The sequence below is a fragment of the Crocodylus porosus genome, unplaced genomic scaffold (genome assembly GCF_001723895.1).
Source record: "Crocodylus porosus isolate Cpor-Errol unplaced genomic scaffold, CroPor_comp1, whole genome shotgun sequence".
NCBI lineage: Eukaryota > Metazoa > Chordata > Crocodylia > Crocodylidae > Crocodylus > Crocodylus porosus.
Genome location: NW_017728906.1, coordinates 185,707,989 through 185,729,465, shown reverse-complemented (window position 1 = coordinate 185,729,465; position 21,477 = coordinate 185,707,989). Strand labels below are relative to the sequence as shown.

The following is a 21,477-nucleotide window of genomic DNA, read 5'->3' as shown; positions in this document are numbered from 1 at the left end:
GCAGACAAGTGTCCCCTTGGGGGCTCTTGCCTTGCCCACAGATTGTGCCAGGGCTGGGGCAGGGGTGAGCTCCCTTAAGTGCCTTGGCCTGCTGGCTTTGCAAGGGTTGCCTACCAGGCCAGCAGTGGCAGTAGTCCCCCTGCCCTCCAGTGGGCTTAGTTTAAAGCCCAGTGGAGCAGGTCAGCCAGTCTGGCTGAGAAGAGCCTCCTCCCCAGCAGAGAGAGGTGGAGATGATCTCTTCCCAGCAGCTCACTGCCTCTCTTGCCAAAAAGTGGGCTGTGGTCATGGACGCCAAAGCCTTCCTGATGACACCAGCGCCACAGTCTTTGGCTGACTACGTGGATCCTCCTCTCCCTCCTCAGCCCATACCTCGAGACTGGGAGGATCGATGAGAACACCACCTGTGCCCCCAGACTCTTTAGCCCTGTTCCCAAATCCCTGTAGTGCCTCATGACCCGGCTGGGAGCACTCTGAGCCATGTCATTGGTGCCCAAATGAATAAGGAGTATGGGATAGTGGTCTGTGGGCTGGAGGAACTTGGGGATCCTCTCCGTAATATCCTGGATGCAGGCCCCCAGGAAGCAGCAGACTTCCTGGGCTAAGGGGTCAGGGCGGCAGATTACCCCCTCAGTCCCCCTCAGGATGGAAGAAAAAGATTTTTTTTTATGGCACCCAGGATTACCAGGAGGTCTTCCATCCAGGTACTACCCGAGCCCAGGTTGAGCACCTCTTCTTGTGAGTACCTCTTCTTTGGTGCAGAGCTTCTTCAGCATCTGTGGAGTTGATAGAAAATGAAGATGCTGAAAACTGTAATGAAAGAGGGAAGTGGAACAGATCAGTCTGGATAGGCCATGCACAAATACTCTTCTAGTAAGCATTTGTTCTGTGCCAGTGTGACATGCAGACTGGGTGTGTCCACACGAGCTGTTATGTCGTCAGCTGGCCTTCTACACTACAAAGCATCAACTGGCCTTTTACACTACAACAACATAGCATCAGCAGGCATGAAACGTGATGCTGATGCTACTGTGCAGTAGCAAAGAGCTACTGCGCAGTAGGGTTGGAAATGACCCGTATGCTGCCAGAACTGTGCAGTAACAGCTGTTACTGCTTAGTCATTTAGTACTTGCTTTAGCATTTAGTAAGTACTAAATAATTGCACAGTAACAGCTGCACAGTCAGGGGCATGTATAGACATGCCCACTGGATACTGGGCTAGATGGACTTGTGATCTGACTCGGTATGCCATTGTTTATGTTCAGAAATATATAGCACTGCAGATTTTGGTCTTGACCTGAGCCATCTTAACTTAATCCCAAGAATCTAACAGGATTTTGGGGGGAGGTTTCCCCATGGTTATACCTCTGGGTGATGGAATAAATGAGCTCGAACACTGCCAGTAAAGTCATTTTACAGATTTTGTAACAGCACTCTTACAAAGTTACTTCTTTGGGTGGAGTTAAAATTGCATGTCCTTCCCTATATTCACTTACCATTTTTCCCCACTGCATCTTTTTGTATTCCAGGGAAACCTGTTTGTTTATAAGCAATATCTTTTAAAAAATTATCCAAAAATTCTTTTTTATGAGTAGTTTGACAGCATTTTAAATATTTTGCCCTTGAGACCAACATTGCTGTTGTACATAGTGTAGAAGTGTGAAAATGAGTGTGTGCATTTTCTCTTGTTATACTTTAGTCGAATCATTACTTGAAGGAGAAATATAACTAAATCAATTACAGCTTTGGGAGCTAATAGTTGCTTTTTTGTCATAAATTTTGTAATGCTACTAATTCAGACACACTGAAAAAACATTACTACCTTGGATATATGATTTTTTTGAGAAATTCGTGTTTGATTTTTATTGTTACAAAGACTATTATCCCCTCTATCCCATTTAAATAGAACTGTTTCTAAAGGCAAATTCTGTTGGTGTATCATTTTTATAAGTGCTTTATGACTACAGATAGTAACTATGTATTTAGCAAACAATATTGGTTTGTGTTTGCTTATTAAAAAGTTAATTTTTGTTACTATGAAAAAATACCCAATCAATGATTACTTTTATTTCCTTCCACAGAATATAGATTTACCTAACAAAGAAAATGAGAATTACACAGCTTCTGTTCACCAGCTGGAAAGTGAGAATGAAAGGTTACAAAGTAAAATTGTTAAATTACAGAATGATACTGAAACATCATTACTGCCTAGGTTGGATACATATGAAGAAACAGAGTGTACCAACCAAGCCCAAATGGAAGAAAAGGAAGAGAGGTAAAAGTTAGGGTCCCACAGCCAAATTAATCTTTCTGTAAATGTTTTAAGATGTTTTACAAAGAGGCCAAACCCAAATTTCCTTACTCAGCTTCTATCCACTTAAAACTCTCAAAGAGCTCAGCAGACATAGAACAACACCGAATTCCCATATATATATTCCTATTAACTTTACTATTAATTTTTTATGTTTTCAGTACTTTTAAAAATAATTTTATTTCATATATATTCCTATTAATTTAACTATTATTATCAAGGCACCCCACAGAAAACACTAGCTTTTTGTTTACACTGGCTTTTTGGCTGTGTAATAGAGCAATTCTGTTGCAAAGAACACAGATCACAACAGGTCAGAATGTTTTGAAAACTGTAAATTCCTATTTGAAATCTCTGGGCTCTTGTACACGTGATGCTATCACCATGTACACATGATGAAAACACCACTTTGTATGGCTTAATGGTGTCACACTGGCCAAAGGAAGTGATGGGGATGGTGCCTGAGGCCCTGGAAGCCTGGATGGGCTTGAGGAAGCATTGGAACAGATGCCTATGAGGTAGGACAGCACCCAGCCAGCTACTAGCCTGCCTGGGCAGCCCCACGCCCTGTGCACTATCCCCACCACCTTCTCCAGCCACCATCAAACTCAGCTACCCTCCTGCCTCCTTCCCGAACTGCCCGAGGGGCAAGCCAGCCTGTTCCCAGGCAGCCCCAGATGTCCTGTCAGCTGTAGGAGCCTGCTGAAGGCAGAAGCAGCGAGGGGCCTGATCCCTTTTTTTTTTTTTTTTCTTCAATGGAGCCTCCCCACCTCTCCTGTGGCCAAAGGGCAAGCTGCCAGTGGTCCGAGTGGTCCCTGACTATGGGAGACCCCAGTCCTTCCCTCCATGGTAGCAGCACCCCCCAGGGCCATCCAGACAGGCTGCTAGCAGTCTGGGTGCCGCCCCAGCTCAAATTTGGGGAAGAGTTGGATTGGGCCGGGTGCTGCCTCCAAGCTGGGGCAGCACCCAGCTCGCTAGCAGGCTGCCCAGGTGGCCACAAGGGGTGCCACCACTGCAGAGGGAAGCACCAGGGCTCTCCGCAGCTCAGGGGCCACTTGACCCACCGGCAGCTTGCTTCTTGGCCATAGCCAGGCTCAGGCAGCCCCGATACTGTAGCACCCTCATGCCCCAGCCAGCCCCAGTCACTGTCTACACGTGTGTTGTGGCTGAGTAAATAATTCCAGCATAAGACAGTACTTATATCCGGGAGAACTATACTACAGCACAGTTACTTAGTTTACTCTGGCCTAATAGCTCCACACGTGTAGACAGTGACGCTTTACTGCAGAGCTAATTAGGCAGATGTCCTTGCTGAGTCTAGTTACTTCTAACTAGAAGCATAGAAGCATATTATGTTTTTGAGCTGGATTAAAGAATTTTGCAGGTTTTAAAAGGAATGATGATGATTGTAATCCTTATGGTACTCCTAGGGGCCCTGGAGGAATCAGATGGAGAGCTCCTATTGTCTCTTTTACCTATATGCTCAAATTTAAGTCAGTAGGATTACTCCCATGTTATGTGTTAAGCGAGTTCTAAAATGGTTTGTTAAAATAGTGCCAGTATATACCTCACCTTGATGGATTGACAAGTAGGAGAGAAATGCATAAATTGTGTAAGTAGCCCTACAATTCGAAACAAACTTGTATATAACCTTGAAGTCTTTTAAACATTAAAAGTTCAGTAACTATGCAGTTTGCCCGTATCTTTAAAGGTATTTAGGCACTTAACTCCCGTTGATTTCACTATTCTACTTTGTAAAAATAATTTAATATGAACTAGAACAGGGATTTGAACATAACTCTGACAAATCTTAGGTGAGTATTCTAACCACTGGGTTACAGAAGCATATGTCTCTATAGCTGATAGATACACACACTGATATTTGATAATTATATGCTGTGGAAAAGCTTCTGCAAAAGATTACCTTGTTAGGGCAATTTTGTGGGATGAAGGACATATGGAGTCAAGTCCCTGATCTAAATGAGGGAAAGAAGAGATTTGTGAAACAGATCTTTCAGCAATCAGATGACTGCCCCAAAAACTGGACAACTGACTAAAAGGACCAGGGAGGAACCACTGTCTCTTGCTTGGTTTTTTCAGGGAGAACTGGCTTGGATATCTAACCTAACCTCTACCTACGAGAGCAGGTTCAAATTTGAATATACATATTATTCACTCTTCTCTGTCACTCTCAGTTACATTTCTCATCAGAGTATGTAGCAGCATCATACATTCATCTGTCCTTTGTTTTCCCTGCATCTGAAAAGGGTTTTTTGTTGATAGCTTTTTTCCAGCAGCATAAGAGTGGGTGACAGAGGCTCTAGCCTCAGGTGCTGTTTTTGAAGGGGCACAAGAATTACAGCAGCCACTGCTCCCAGCCCAGCTGCTACCGCAGGCACCACCATCAGCCCAGCTGCTGCCACCACCCTGGCCACCAGAACTGCCTGTTACAGCTGTAGCTTTTTCTTCGAATGTGTGCCTGGATTTAATCCAATACCCTCTGAAATGAATGTCTATGAACTAGTTTGAAGTTTAGCTTGGTTTTACCTTGATTTGCTCTTAACGTCTTTAGTTGCCATTGACTATTTTTAATTAAAAAGTGTATTTCATCTTGAAGTCCATAGGGATAAACAATACTCTTACATTAACTAACTGAGCTTTTTCAAAAGATTCTAAAGAAAGACTTTCTTAGTATGCTAGATGATTCATATGTCAATATACATTACTTCACTAAGTGGTTTGCAGAATAATGCACCATCTGAATATAAAATACTAAATTCACTTATAAGTCTTAAACTGAAAAATAGCTATTTTTACCAATAAAATGAAGGTCAGACTAACAACTTGCTCCTATCTGAAAATATCTTACCCTGTTCCCTGTCTTTCCAAACATTTAGAAAGCTATTCCAAGATGCTTTTTATATTCTGTACTATATTTTACTAGCTTTTTACTCATATACTGCTGATTAGAGACACAGACTGGGAAGTATCTGAGTTGCTAAATTACTTCTATATTTATTCTACAATATAAATATGCAAGTAAATTTTACCTGAAACATTTTTTGTAATTTCTTATATTTTTTCTGAAAGAGAGTCTTCTACAGATGCAATGTAGTGTAACTGTATTTTAGAAATGGGAAATCGTAATAGTATAATAGCTCTTTCCCAGAGAGCAGGAATTCTATAGAAACATGGTAGCTGTGTCCTGATGAATGGAAACATGTGGTTTGCGGCACCTCAAAGCCTTTTGAAGCTCTGCAAAATGCATATAGTATGCTGTCCCAGGGAGCCAAATAGTACACTGGACTTACTGGCAGAACCTGACGACGAGCATGCGACGCCGAAGAAAGGACCCGCGCGGCACGTCAGCCGCCTTTTTGTACAGATATGCCCAGCCGGTGACGTTATAGAGAGATGGCAGCCGGCGAAGTTAAAAGCAGCAGCTGCGGCCGCGGAAGGGGCGGATAGCCCCAGGGAAAAGCAGTCACCAGCTCCACCAGTGAGAGAGGCGGCGACTGTGACGGCTGAAGAGATAGAAGAGGCTCCGAAGGGGCGAAGACAGACCACATAGCGGGAGGCTGCTCAGGATGGGGAAGGAGCAGGAAGCACAGCCATGGGAGGGCACAATGGAGCACAAGCCAGATGACAGCGTGGCCCACAAGTGGAGTGCCGGAGTGATGCTGCATAGACTCAGCCACACAAAGGCGGAGAAACCCCTGGAGAGCCCTGAGAGGGTGCAGCCGGGGCAGGTATCGCCGCCAAGCCACGGTGCAATGAAACGGTGGAGGCATTAGGGACGCTGGGGCCAACGACAGCCCAGAAGGACCGGTGAGGTCCAGATAGGAGACTCAGCATGTCAAGGGGCTGAGTAGTGGGTTTTAGGTTTGTTTTGTTGTATGGGATGTCCCTGGCTGGAGAGGGAGAGCTAAGGTAGCATCCCAATAGAAAGGGGGTTGATGGTGTCTTGGTGAGGCCAGAATCTGTGCGGAGACACCGTCCAGGGTCAAACAGGGAGGAGGCCAGGGGGAACATGGGCCAAGCTTACTGATGAGCACCACAATTGGGGCAGGCCAGGTGGGGAATATTACTCTACAGCTGAGGACCTGGACCCGTGGAAGAAGAACACACTAAAGGTAGCGTGAGGCCAAGGTGCAGGGGTGGTGGAGCCCCGTGATGTGACCGCCGAGGGATCCTGGGCCACAGAGTGTACCACGAACTGACCTTGACACTGAAGAACATCAAGTCATGGCAGGAGAGAACAGGGTCGGGGACTTGGGCGAGAGAGAACTGCTCCGATACCGAAGTGATCTCAAGAGGAGGGTGTCATCTACCTACAGAACTAGAACCACCCGAGAGCAAGGAATCGAAACCCGGCAGTCACATACGCATTAATCTGATACAGAAATCCTCGTATCTAAAAAAAACCATGCAAAAAAAAAAGCGGGGGTGGCTCACATGGCTGCAGCAGGCACTGCCAGAAACCAGAGCCTGGCTGGCCAGAGCCATGCTCTGGCTGCTAGCCAGGCTCCAAGCAGCTGGATCACTGTCACTGCAGCTCTGGGAGGCCCCTAGGATCCCAGGTAAGGCTGCTGGGGCCAGCCCAGGTGCAGGCCCCAGCCTCCCCTACCCCACCCAGGGGGTACATTACATGCCAGTACTACATTTGCTACATTACATGCCAGTGTATGGGTGTGCCCAGGGACAACTAGCAGCAGCACAAATATGTGCTGCTGCTATCTGTCCCTGAGGAAATGCACATTTCCACTCATGGGTACACGGCCAGGTATATTCCAGGGGCAGGCGATTATTTTGGGCAGAGGGCCACTTACTGAGTTTTGGCAAGCCATCGAGGGCCACATAACAGGAGCACAAGGCAGATAAATATTCATTTTCTAAATTTCTTTAGGGGCCCCACAGGCTGGATAGAATGGCCTGGCGGGCCGCATCCAGCCCCTGGGCCACATTTGACCCACCCCTGGTCTATTCTGATGCTTGTAATAGCACTGGAAACAAAGTGATACTCCTTAGAAGTCTATGGTGAGCACAGCATCTTAAAAACAGCCTGAGAAAACTTGGAATCCAACTAATAATAGGATTAATTAAAATCATAAATGTTTTAAATACAAATGTAACCTGACACTGTAAAATGTGATTAGATTTCATATGCTTCTCCATTTTATTTTATTAATTTTTACTATGATGAAGATCCAAAAGTATTTAAAATAATATAATAGTTGTAGTATATTAAAGGGTGCACAAATTATAGAATACCTAGGAGACAGTAAGATAATAAAATATACAACATTGGTTTTGACATGATCTGTTGTTGACAAATGTATCTAATTTTCTTCTTTGACAGGGTGACTGGGCTAGTGAAAAGGGAATTAGTAGATATCACATGTCTTAACTTAGTAAGACTTTTGACACCGTCTCGGGAGAAATATTCATAAAAAAAGCAAGAAAATGTAGTCCAGAAATAATCACCATGAACCTTATCATGATGAGGTGTGTGCACAGCTGGTTGAAAAATTGCTCTCAACAAGTAATTATCAATGGTTCACTGTCAAATGAGAAGTCACTCCCAGGGAGTTCCTGCAGGTGGAGCGGGGTGTTGAGCTTGGTTCTATCCACTTTTTCTTAAGAACCTGAAAGACGAAACAGAAAGTACACCTATAAAAATTTTCACGTGATAAAGCTGAGAGGGATTGTTGCCAAAGGGCAATAATTTGATGACTGCATCAGATTTCAAAAATTGATACTGATAAGGGAAAGATGTTTAAAATCAATGATAAAATTCAATGGAGATGTGTTTAAAGTGCTATACTAGGGAAATAGAAATCATATGCACAAATACAAAATGGCAGATAAGTGGCTAGGTAGTGATATGGCAGGAAAGTATCTGGGGCTTGTAATGGATCACAACTGTATACTGTTGTAAAAAAGGCTAAGATCTATTAATGGAAGTGTCATATATAAGCAATGGGAAATAGTTGTACATGTGGAGTAGAGTAGAATGAGTTCTCTGCTGGGTACCACACACAAGAAAAATACTGGAGATACCCCAGAGTAGAGCAACAATAAAGATAAGAGATTTAGAAAACAGGACCAGTTGGGGAAGGTTGAAAGAAAAGTTTAGTTTAGTCTAGCAAAGAGGGCTGAGGATACCATTCTGAAAATATGTAAACAGCTGTTTTATAGATGATAGTGATCATTTTTTCTCCACTGCCCGTGAAGGGAGAGCAAAAAGAAAGCAGTTTGATTTGCAACAAAGAATATTTAGATTGGATATTAGAAAAAAACACTTAATTGTTAGGCTGATGAAGTCATGTAACAGACTGCATAAGCATGTTGTGAGATATCCTTTACTGGAGGTCTTTAAGAACAGGTAAGGCAAATGTCAGGGCTAGGTTAGGTCTATTTGATTCTGCATCAGTTCAGGGGATTGTACTAGATGATTTCTTTAGATCCGTTTCCAGCACTATTATCTCATGATTTAAAATCGGGGCTTTCCGACTTCTAAGCCCCTGGGCTGCACAGACATTTCTCCTCAACCCCTCAGGCTGTTCCACATACCCCCACAACTGCTGCACTATCTACCCCACCACCGCCACTACACTGCATGGATGTGATTCCCTACCTCCCACTGCAGCCCAAACCCTCGGGCACACCCCTTCCCCACCACTGCATTTTTACTGTTACCCCATGCAGGCACAATCTCCCATCTGCCCCCCAACACACAGCCCAGACCCTTTCTCAGTCCCCTTGCTTTGTCACACTGCTCCCTGGGTCGGGGCAGGGGTAGGAAGCAGCAGCTGGAAGCAGGAGAGGGAGCTTGGAGTCTCCGGCTGTCGTTATAGCTGCAGTGATGGGGGAAGTGGCAGCTGGGTAGGAGCCTGGGGGCTGCAACTTAATCCCTAGTAGGCCACATGAAGGTCATGGACTACCAATTGGACAGCCCTGATTTTACATTATGAGAATTCTAGATAGCCTACTTCTGGATGTTTGAAGGTTGCCCATCTTTTTCTTGTTTTTACAGACCAAAATACTCTAGAATTTCTACTGTACTCTTTAGGCTAAATCATATTTTGCTTTCTGTGCTTAAATGGCACATACATGGATGTGTAAATACAGTTTGTGGCTCTTATGCACAATTTTGGATTTGGTTTTGCTACGGGATGAAATAATCACTCTACACGTATACCTGTGTGAAAGCCAGGGGAGAGGAGAGGAAGAAATTTAAACCACCATCTGGGTGAGGAAGGCATAGAATCTAAGTATCCCTCTCCTTGGCAAGTGCCCTAGCTACTACACTGTTGGGCTAAAATATCTTCCCCTAACACATCCTACTTTCAGGTTTTCTGTGACTATAATTTCAAGACTTACATAGTCTTACATACCTACCTGAGCCACCCTACCTTGCTGAACAGCTACCCAGCTGGAGCACACTCTACTCAGCTTCCTCAGTAGACAAATATGGGCTTGCATATGCTGAGCAGAATCATAACCTGGGCATAAGTGCCAAAAGTGATGTTACTACATACATACAATTTAGGCACAGAAAGGGAAAGAGGATTTAGCCCTTTGTCTTTCTCAGAGCTCCATACATACGTCCTCCAGACATAATGCTTGGTACAGGCTTCTAGATTAGATGCCTCTTTTTGGTAGGGCAGTCTGTCACTCATAGGTAGGACACCAAGCATCCACCATTATGTATAAATTACTGCCAGAATGGAATACAGATGGGATTTCCCCTCCCCATTTCCTGAGGCAAGCACCCAGGGAATCTGATTTGGGGTCTCTACAAATGGGGAAACCCCAAGGTTTCCTAGTTTGAGATGAATGCCCTGAGTGCTGTCCTGAAGAATCAAACCCGAACCACTCCTGACACTGGCAGGGGCCAACCTTGTGGGACAACAAGCAAGAAGCAAATCAGACTTGCCAGGATGTCCCAGCACAGCCAATCTATTTCATTGGCAATGTCTGTTTATACCCTCAGGAATAAATGTCCTATACTGTGGGAGGGGGCTTAGGTTCTTCTGTGACTTTTATAAGGAAATATTTTAGAGTGATACATGTCCCAAAGGGCTCTCTGGCTAATTCCTGTGCTATGAAAAAGAAAGGAAGTGGTCTTCTACAGCCAAAAATATTCCTCTGACATCTTTGTGGCTCCTCCTAAACTACAAGCAGGAAGCAAGAGAACCCAGTGTTTCACCCCAAAAAATGGTGAAGTCACAAATGTCTCCATTTCTACCTGGCTGTTTCCCCTATTGTCTAAATTTAGGGATAAGAGTTTCATTTATGTGCAAGACAAGTTTGTTTTTTTTAAATGGCCAATTCAGACTTACCCCTCTGAAGCTCCTAGGATTATATGCATCACTGTAGCAGCTGAGTTGGAAGAATTTTGCTAGGCTTCTCAGCGTTTAACAGATACAGAAATAAGGAGCCAGACACATATACAGGGGATATCTTCTTCTCTTCAACTACACAGCAAGTCCTGAAGAATGTAAAATGTATTAGTTACAAGGGGAGAAGAGCTCCAGAGCAACATAACTCTAACATGGGTCAGACTGCTCTATGGCACATATCTAGAGTCCTGTGTTGCTAGTATAACCCAAAAGGCTTTAGAAATTCTTTGCTAGATAAGTTCCTTAGTCACGTGGGGTGCAGCGCCCCCCTGTAACCAAGACTGTTTTTCAGGAAGCGTTCTGAGTCACAACGATCCCCTGGACCAAAAACAGAAGTTCACTGCTGGCTCCAGGGGGCAGGGGAGTCTAGCTGCTGGCTGGGAGCCTGCAGCTGGTGTCCCCTAGCAATGGCCCCCTCCTCTCTCCCAGCCTGTCTCTGTTTTCAGAATGGGAAGGGAGCAGAGGGAGCTTGTTCCAGGGGTTCCCCAGCCAGCGCTGGAGGATGGGGGGGCTCCAATTCATCAGGAGTGGGGCTCAAAAACACCCATCCCACCCTCCATCAGGGCCAAAAAAAACCCAGATTGAACTCCCTCTTCTCTCTTTCCCCCTTCCATTCTGAAAACAGCAACAAGCTGGGCAGACAGAAGTTATAGAAGAGGCTCTGTTTCAAAACCTCTTCACCTGACCCCCTCATGCAATGAGGATTCAGATTTTCACACAGCCACCCATTTTTGAAGCAGTCTGCAGCCATGCACTTGTGTTTGGTCACAGCTATAGACTGCTTTCTGTCACCAAATTGGGCAAAAATAATCACATCTATCTGTGCCTGTGCTGTGAAATTAGACTGTGGTTATACACTGATGGGTTTCTCTGTTGCCAATAAGATATCAATATTTTCCCAGTAAATCCACAGAGATTACCTTTCATCATACTTTTCCTTTGCATGCCCTAACAACAGTCACTTCAGCTAGTACCTTTCGAATAAATTGTTATCTCTTTCTAGAAGACTGTAGGAATTTGTCAATTAATAAAGCTTCAGAAGTATCTGATTGGTATTTCATTGTTTAAATGTATAAAAAATGGCTAATGCTTATTTTATCATTGAATATTTTTTAAAACTTCTTTTGTATACTGTATTCTGCATAGGTTATTCTTTTGCTACTTGTTTTGCAAAATAGTACAGAATATGTTACTACCACCAAATAAAAACAAGACAGCAAAAGGATATACATAAGAGGTAAACTGCTCTAGGAAATTAGCTTAATAAGCAGTTTGAACTACAAATCCTGTTATAGAGCTTTGTGTCCTACCAGTTTCATTTGTTGAAAGTTTCATTAAATGAGTTTTAATGCTTTATCTTGTTTTGGTGTTCTTCTGTGACCTGATTTTAAAAAGAAATGAAATTTCATATGTCCAAAACAAATTAAACATTACACCCCCTATTAGGAAAAAACAGTAAGAGATATAAGGATATTGTGCATTCAGCCTTTTAAAAAGTATGTTGTAGTTATTCCTCTAGTTCTTAGTTCATTTTAATCATTGAAGTACAGCCTAACCTTCAGATATATGATAAACATTGAGTTTTAGCATTAGCATACAATATACAAATAAAGTACTCATTAAATATACTTAGCACAGTGGAGAACAGTAAAATATAATGAAACGTTAAATATTTTGCTTACTAACATGAAAGACTTGTGCTTCAACACTAATGTTAAATCATTTGTTGCAGCAAAGGTTTTAATAATTGTACGCAAAGATTTAAGAAGGATAAAGTTTTCAGAACCTGCATAATTAGTCCTTTGTCATTTCTAATCTTACAGCATGATTTCAGTTCTTCATACCAGCAAATTTATCTAATTATCTGCTGAAATCCTTAACTTAAAAATTCCTTTAAAATAAATGTTTTGATAATGCTACCATTAAATGATGTAGTATTTTATTGTTTCTTGCTTATCCATATTATGCTAGGTGCTTTACAAATATAAAGGGTATTTTCTTAAGGAGCTTTAATACTTTTAGATTTTGTAAGGCCACGAATTTCACTAAGCCCCAAATATGTGTAGAATATCTACCATGTTCATGTGTCCATTGGCCTTGTAATTTGATTAAAAATCAGTCCAATTTGTCACACATGGTTTCTCATACAATACTAGCATTATTCTTAAGGGAAGAAAAAACTAATTATTAGTTGCTTTATTTTACTAGGGATTACTGTTATTCTTGTGGCTCATGAGAACCTTGCTGTTCATGACAATAGAAGAATTTTAGTTTTAAAGCATTTTATACAGTTGTCATCAATAGCTCAATATCTAATGGGGAGGAGGTATCAAGTGGGGTTCCCCAGAAGTCTGTTTGGGGTCCAGTGTTGTTTAATATCTTCATAAATGATTTGGACAACGGGACTGAGGCCACGCTTAGTGAATTTGTGGATGACACCAAGTAGTTGACTGGAGTTGCAGACACCCTGGGGGGTAGGGCTAGGATCTAGAATGACCTGAATAGACTGAAAAAATAACCTGAATAGACTGAAAAAAATGGTTCATAGCATTCATTCATAAACATTCAGGCTGGGAGGGACCCTGAAAGATCATAGAGTCCAGCCCCAGATAGATTTCATAGACATTCAATAGATTTCATAGACATTTCAGCCTTGACTTTCCTAGTTTGCTCCCTACAGGTGTGGTCTAATGCCAAGTACTCCTCCTTAGTGATGTTTCCCATCTTCCATCCCTTAAGCTTTTTTGGTTTGTTTTTTTTAGGTGCAGGAGGTTCTTGAGTTCCCTACTGAGCCAAGGAGCTTGTCCAGCCCTTTTGCTATTTTTTTGTGGGTTGGAATGGACTTTCCTTGTGTTTCAAGGATAGCATCCTTGAGAAACAACTATTCATCATGGACATTCCTCCCTGCCAGATTATAGTTTCTCAGGGCCTGAACAACTAGCCTCCTATGCCTGTGGAAGTCGGCCTTTCTAAAGTCAAGGACTTCCATATTGCTGACCGACTTGCCAGCTTTGCAGTGAATAGAGAAAGTGATCAACTCATGGTCACTGTCCCCTTGATTCCCTTCCATTTTCAGGTCACTAACTAGATCATCCCCTTTGGCCAGTACCAGGTGAAAGTTTTGATATACATGGATGATATTACTTTTGTGGTTTGGATGAGGGGGTCTTTGGAACGGGTTTTGAAATATCAATCAGATGAAATTCAACAAGGATAAGTGTGGTAGTGTACATGTAGACAGCTGACCAGGAGCAGTTTGTTCCCAGTCAGCCAAAACAGCAGGGGGTAGGCAGGAACTGTCCCACATGTGGGGCAGATCCCTGCAAGCCCTGTGCTGAGTGGGGCTTGCCTGACTGGGCACAGGGCTGGCCAGGAGCTGCCCTACAAGCAGGACAGTTCCCACCCACCCCGTGCAGATCAGGGCAAGCCCCAATATCCATGGGGCTGGCAGGGAGCTGCCCCAGAAGTGGGACAGCCCTCGCCTCCCTGCCCTGAGCCCAAGACTGACCCCTATGCCTCCTGCCAGCCCAGGACTGGCACCCTAGGGAGTCTGGAGCTTCCTGCAGGCTGCTGCAGGGGGGCAGAGCAAGAGTCCTGCACTGAACTGCTTCCTTTGAGAGCAAACTTGCTCTCAGCAGGATCATGTGTAGTTTTGTTCCCAGCTACATGTTACCTACGCAGTACCTTAAGGTACTGTGCAAAAACCTTAATAAGCATTAATTGCATGTGTAGATGCATCTAGCATGAATCTGGAGAGTCACAAAAGCTCAAGCCTCATATGTGAAGGCTAAAGCAATGCAAGGGAAGAAAATTTAACTGGGCATGTCTAAACATCCACTTTAATGTGAAGTAGCCTATTTTATTGCGCATTAAAGTGGCGTGTAAAAAAATGTGCTGTTACACTCATGCACAGTAAAATAAGCTACTGCATATCAAGTGCCTAAAAACACATGCCTTTGCACTACTAGTACAGTCTAATGCACATTAATTTAGTACCTCACATTGGAAGTACTAAATTTAATGCACATTAGGAAAAATACGTTAATGCACGTTTAGATGTGCCCACTGAAATTCTAATTAACGATATTAAGCACTTCAAAGTAAGCAAAATAAAATGATTTTTGACATTTTAGAATACTTTTTGATTGCTGTTTTGCACTCATTCACTAAAATTTCAAAATGCAAGGGCAGTGGCCAATGTATAATATAAGCTCCTTTCCCCGATAAGTCTGTAACTAGGGTCAATTTAGTTTGCAAAATCAAAGTGAGAAAAATCCTGTATTAACTCCTGCTTACTTGTGTACGTGTTAGGTTGAAGGAGCCAAACCTATAGTTATTGAACTTATGAACACACTAAGAGATTTGAGCTTTTGTGACTTGCCAAATGTTTCTTTGAGTAGGTCATGAAGCTAAAATAAGTGGTGGCCCAAAGGTTAGCAATGTACACTTTCTGGGCCTGATTTTCAGAAAGTAAAGCACACACTTTACACATACTCAGTCACCAAAAATGTATGCACAAACTGGGTATTTGTGCCTACATTGTCATAATTAAAATAAATTAAATGCGTAAATTCCATGTGCAATTTGTACACATATTAACATACCAGACTTTTTAAAAATCAATCCTGTTGTATCTGTTAGTTTTCAATTCCCAAGCAAGGAACTACAGCAACATTTTCCCAGAAAACTAGAACTACATTTTCAACCATCAGTTGTATGCAGATGAACCAGGCAATTGTTGCTGGTTCATTTTGACTCTAGGGTATATTTTATTTTATTGTGAACATAAACCATGTTATTTCTGTTTTAATTTGCTATTCTGTTTCCATGGTAATTATAGCATTGGAGAAAGGGTGAAAAGATATTTTTTAGATAGTAAAAATAGAAAACATGTGGTGCTGATGGGTTTTCTAAGTGGTAATTTCCAGATGCCAAGTTTTTTTTTTCCCCTGTATTCATAAACCTGGAAATGTTTTCACAATAGAAAAAAAGCTTGCATGCAAGTATATTCTTTAATGTCCTTCAGGCATGTCTCAATGGTCTGTGTTTGCACCAGACTCTGAGAGGTTCTGTACCTGTAACTAGTGGAAAACATCCAGGGAAAATCTAAGATGCCATTTAAACAATAGCATTTGCCCTGTTAGAATTCAGTTTCTGAATGCTATGGTATGTGCTGATGGTAGTAAAGATAAAATGAGACATAAAGATCAGCTTCTGAACCTTGTAGTCATAAAGATCCCTTGGCTGTGTTTATTTATAGTAGGAATGTTATCCCTGGTTAGTTGTCTGAGGCTCCACACCTAAGAGTTTTCCTGTTGATTTCAGTTAACCCAGCATTCACACTACAAATTACCACAACCATGGCAGTGTCTACATGTGTGGCAGACTGTGCAGTTGCAAATTGCTGTGTACAAGCAAGTACTAAATGACTGAGCAGTAACCGGCATTACTGAGCAGTACCGTTGCCACATGTTTTTTTCCCAACGTTACTGCACAGTAGCAACAAGCTACTGCACAGTAGCGTCATCTCACAGTTAGTACCCGGCAATGCTACTGTATGGTAGCAATGAACTACTGTGCAGTAGCTTGTTGCGCAGTAACATCTCATATAGATGCACCCAGTGTGTCCTTGTTGTGAAGGACACTAATATCATACTGGGTTGCATTAGTAGAAGTGTTGCCAGCAGATCAAGGGAAGTGATTATTTCCCTATTTGGCACTAGTGATGCCACATCTGGAGTACTTTGTCCAGTTTTGAGTCCCCCACTACAGAAAGGATGTGAACAAATTGCAGATGGAGGAGAGAGTCCAGCAGAGGACAATGAAAATGGTTAAGTGGCTGGGTAACAGGACGTATGAGGAGGGAACTAGGTTTATTTAATCTGAAGAACAGAAAACTGAGTGGATTTAATAACAACCTTCAATTACCTGAAGGGGGGGCTCCAGAGAAGTTGGAGCTAGACTAGGGGTGGGCAAAATGCAGCCTACAGGCTAGATGTGGCCCACCAGGCCATTCTATCTGGCCTGCAGGGCCCCTAAAAAATTTAGAAAATTAATATTTATCTGCCCCCGGCTGCCTGTCATGCAACCCTCGATGGCTTGCCAAAACTCAGTAAGCGACCCTCTACCCAAAATAATTGCCCGCCCATGAGCTAGACTGTTCTCAGTGGTGGCAGATGACAGAACAAGGAAAGTTGCAGCAAAGGAAGTTTAGGTTAGGAAAAACTTTCTCACAAGGAGGGCAGTGAAGCACTGGAATGGGTTACCTAGAGAGGTGGTGGAATCTCCATCTTCGGAGGTTTTTAAGACCCGGCTAGACAAAGCTTTGGCTGGGATGATCTAGTTGGGGACAGTTCTGCTTTGAGCAGGAAGTTGAACTAGATGACCTCCTGAAGTCCCTTCCAACCCTATTTTTTAATGATTCTATGATTCTATATTGACAGAAATTGAAGCCAAAATTGTGACATTTGTGCCTCAAAACAAGGCACAAAATCCATATTGCAGCACCTAAGAATAGCTGAAATGTTTTTCAAAACAATGGGTGCAGCTACATGAGTAGCCTAATAATACTCATGTATTATTATGACAGTGTCATGTCACAGCACAAACAGTGCTCATATGCCACTGTGCAGTATTATTAGACTACTGCACAGTAACATCACTAAAAAGGTATGCACCAGCACTACTGCACAGTAACACTGGTTACTTTGCATTGATTTAGTACTTGATTATCAAGTACTAAATTTAATGCACGGTAACTACAGTGTATTAATTAATGTGTAGATGCACCCACTGAGCAGCAGCTGAGCTCCAGGGACTTTGATGGGAACTGGGGTTGCTTTGAAAAGCCAGGCCACTTATTTAAGCATCTCAATGTGTTGTTTTGTTTCATTTTTTTCTATTTTTACTATCTAAAAGAAATCATAACTGCAGGCAGCAGGGTTTGGAAATCTTGGCCTTAGTGAAGTAAGTTACAACATAACAGTAATAACTATTATTAAATATATAGAGAATCAGTTTTGAAAAAAACAGATCACAGAGACCTTTGCTGTGGGCTTTTAAAGAAAATTACTTTCCAAAAGGTCAGAACACAAGATGAACAATCCATGTTTTTATTATTCATGCCAGCTCTTTTCACTTACAGCAGCTTCTTCACAATGCCCTTACTCCACAACGGACAGAATGGGCTTTAAAACAGAAAAAAGAAGGATTTGTTTTGGCTCAAAAGAGCAAAGTGTATCTATTCAATGAGAGGTTAAGAGTAAAAAGGAAAATTCTGTTAAATAGTAAATATACATTTAATCTGAATTCTGGAGTGTTTTGTGAATAGTCTCAGGGAGTCTTATCTTGGAGTGGATAATAATTACTGGATATATTGCACCCAGAGTATGCATCATGCCTATTTTCATCCCTATTTCATATGCAATTGGAAAATATATTCTATATTACTTCTCTGAGGTGGTTTCTGAATCTCTGCTTCTTGTGTTAGTGAGCTTCTAGAAAAGCAGCACTGACTAGCATTACAGAGGCATCCTTTCCTAAATGTTCAAGCTGAGATTATAAAATGGCTCATAGTTCCTACTGCTTCAGTCCCTTCTTTTATGGGATAGGTATGGAAGCAGAGACTGTCGTTCCATGCCTGGAGAATTATTAAGCCAATTTCCCTTTCCTGGGTAGTATTACTGTCATGTTTTTCCATGAATGTGATTGATCTTTAGTAGAATTTGCATACCTGTATTTTATGTTAGTAAAGTGCTTTGAGATCCTTTGGAATTAAAGTTACTATGGGAATTAGGTAAAGTAAGTATTGGGTATTGCATATGCTACCTTCAAGGACAGAATCTTTACTTTGTCATAAGCACAGACTTTTATGCACCAGAGCCTCTCTCCACTACTAGAAAAATGTAAAGACAAACCTGTTATGCAAGAAAAAAGTGAAGTGATCAGATCTGCTTCATATTCTGCTGTACAAATAGCATTCATTTTGAAATTATTATTTAATTTAGTTAGTGGAAGTCAGAACTCCAAAACTGTACCAATATCTTTTTAGCAGTTCCTCAGACAGCTGCCTGGAGAAGTTGTTTGCAATGGGTAGTAACTTTTCTTTCATAAACTGCAGTTAACTGCAGTAGCTCTTACTTGGTGGAGCTTTAAGTACATAAAAATACTTGATTTTACATCCATCTGACTGTCAGTGAGACTCAAGGGCTATGGAACTCCCTTATAAAGTGCTCAAGGAATTGAATAATCTTGCATTTTTTCAGTTGTTATAATTAGAAAAAGAAATTCCTGTTCAGTTAAAAAGTACCTGCAAGCGTTCATTTTCTTATTCTGGTCTTGATCCTGCTGTGATTGAAGTACAATATGGCAAAAAGCTCACATTGATTTTAGTGGTACAGATGAGAGTTTTTATACAATATGTAGAGTTTTTTGATTTATTAAAACTTGTATGCTTACTTCTAGGCACATTCACTTATTTATTTAAAAATATTCAAGCAAAGTTTGAGTAGGTTAAGATTCATTAACATTCCAGACTTTCATTAAAAATGTCTTTTTTTCATTTCACTTGCATTTTCCTCTTCCATTTCACTGAATGACTTAAAGAATGAGAAAATAAAGATCTTAGCAGGCCAATGATTCTGGACTATGTCAGACTAAAGTGGGAAAGAAGTTTCAGGCACAGGTGTCATTCTCCAAAAGTGCCTGGCTGGCAACAACCTACTGCTGCTTTAAAATAATTAAAAATGGTCTATTATGGAACTGACACACAAAGTAATCTGAATGGCAGAATGGGTAAAATGTTATAATCCAACAGAAAACATGGTCTTGTTGTTGTATTTCATATTCATCAAAAAGTAGAGCTGGAAGCGGCCTCAGGAAGATATCTAGTTCAATCCCATGTTCAAGGCAGGATCATCCCTGACTAAACCATTCCAGACAGATATTTGTCTGTTCTGGTCTTAAAATTTTCCAATAATGGAGCTTCCATAACCTCAGTAATCTGTTCCAAAGTAATAAAATTCTTCCTAATATCCAACCAAATTTTTTCTTGCTGCAATTTAAGACCATTGTTCCTCATCCTGTCCCCACAGCCACAGAAAATAGACTATCACCATCCTCTTTATAATGACCCTACAAGTATTTGAAGACTGTTATCGAGTCCACATCCCCCTAGCCTTCCCAAAACTAAATAATCCCAATGCATTCAACCTTTTCTCATAAGTTTCCCAGACCTCTAATCATTTTTGCTGCTCTCTATTGGACTGTTTCTAATTTCCCTGGGTGAGAGTACTTTACAGTACTCTAGGTAAGGCCTCACCTTTACCAAATAGAGCTGCAGAATCACTTCCATTAACTTTCAAGTGACACTCCTGATAATAGTGTCCAATATGATGTTGACTTCTATTTTTTGCACAAGAGCACATTGTTAGTCATTCCTGGGTGTATCTACACATGCACTTTGCTGTGGAATAGACTAATTAGCTCTGCAGTAAAGTGTCAGTAATACATGCACTGGTATTAGGGAACAGTAAATTAATTAACTCCACCATAGGATAGTGCTGTTGGGGACAGTACTGTTTTACAGCAGAGTACTTTAATCCATCAAAATGCATGTGTAGATGCTGACCGTGGACATACATTTCACCTAGTCAACACAGCCACCCAGGGGCCTGCTCCACCCCAGCTCAAGTTGCTGCTGTCCCAGGTACATGTGCTGCACCTAGTAGCAGCTGACTGTGGTTCAAACTGCTCCTGAGTTTATTTCATCACATTAATTGCATGTGTAGATGCGCACATCCCCCCCCCCCCCCGTCTGTATTTGAGCACAACATTGTTCCATCTTAAGTGCGGGACCTAATCAGTCAGTCAGTCCTCATAGTTTGCTAACATCAAATCTTTTTCTTGTTGTTTTAGAAATTGTCAGAATGAAAATGAATGGCAAATGAAACAGACACAGACAGCTACAGCTATGTTCAAAACCTTTAGATGTTTCCAAAACCCTAGTCCTACCTCACATGGCCAAGGTGATATTATTGGATCTGAAAGTGGCAGTAGTTTACCTTCTCATAGACTTAGTAGTGATCAGGAACAGAACCTAGATGGTGAATCTCCATCACCACCAATGGCATATTCTTCAAATTGTGACAAGCCGTTTCCTGGAAAGGAGAGAATTGATGTTTTACTGAGCCATATATATAGCACTGAAGAAAACAACCCACTGGTGAGTATTTATGTTTCTTCAACACAGATGTAAAAAAAATTGATTTCTGAACCAAATGGATCCCATGGAATCATAAAAGGTAGGACATTTGCGTTCATCATACAGCAGTGGTCCAGCAAAAGGTTCAGGTCTTGGTATAAATCACTTTATCTTAAGTGCAAGACCAACTGGCCAATGAAGATACAGTCCATTTGGGACAAAACCTCAGTATTAATGATGAGTGGTTATCATCTGCCATTATGCTAAAGAAGTGTGGATTTCAAACTTTTAGCAAGTTCCCAATATAGCTTTCAACTGGGGCACCCTGTTGTAACAATTCTCATATGTAAAGAACAAATGTATTACATTAAGTAACATGTTCTTTAAACAAATACATTTTCTATAGAGCAGACTGATAGATAAATTTAAGGAACATCTGTACCTGTTATTCTGGCTGTAAACCATTGCAACCAAAAACGAAAGAAAATGCTGCTGAAAGTTGTAATCCCTATTTTTGATAAAGGGAATTCTCAGTCCCTGCCATTGCAAGTGGGAATAGACCA

The 21,477-nt window shown here is 41.7% G+C and overlaps 1 protein-coding gene and 1 long non-coding RNA gene across 3 annotated transcripts in view; one reads left to right on the top strand and one right to left on the bottom strand.

Moving 5' to 3' along the window:
• Positions 1–724: 724 nt before the first annotated feature.
• LOC109306780 overlaps positions 725–21,477 on the bottom strand; it is an 89,838-nt gene continuing 69,085 nt past the window's right edge. For both annotated transcript variants that reach the window (XR_002100106.1, XR_002100107.1), the window contains exon 4: positions 725–807. This is a non-coding gene — a long non-coding RNA (uncharacterized LOC109306780). The remainder of the gene's footprint in view (positions 808–21,477) is intronic.
• DEUP1 (deuterosome assembly protein 1) overlaps positions 1,174–21,477 on the top strand; it is a 28,102-nt gene continuing 7,798 nt past the window's right edge. The window contains exons 1-2 of the mRNA XM_019530344.1: positions 1,174–2,272; positions 20,629–20,935. Coding sequence (XP_019385889.1) covers positions 1,974–2,272; positions 20,629–20,935 — 606 coding nt within the window. The 5' untranslated portion in view covers positions 1,174–1,973. The remainder of the gene's footprint in view (positions 2,273–20,628; positions 20,936–21,477) is intronic.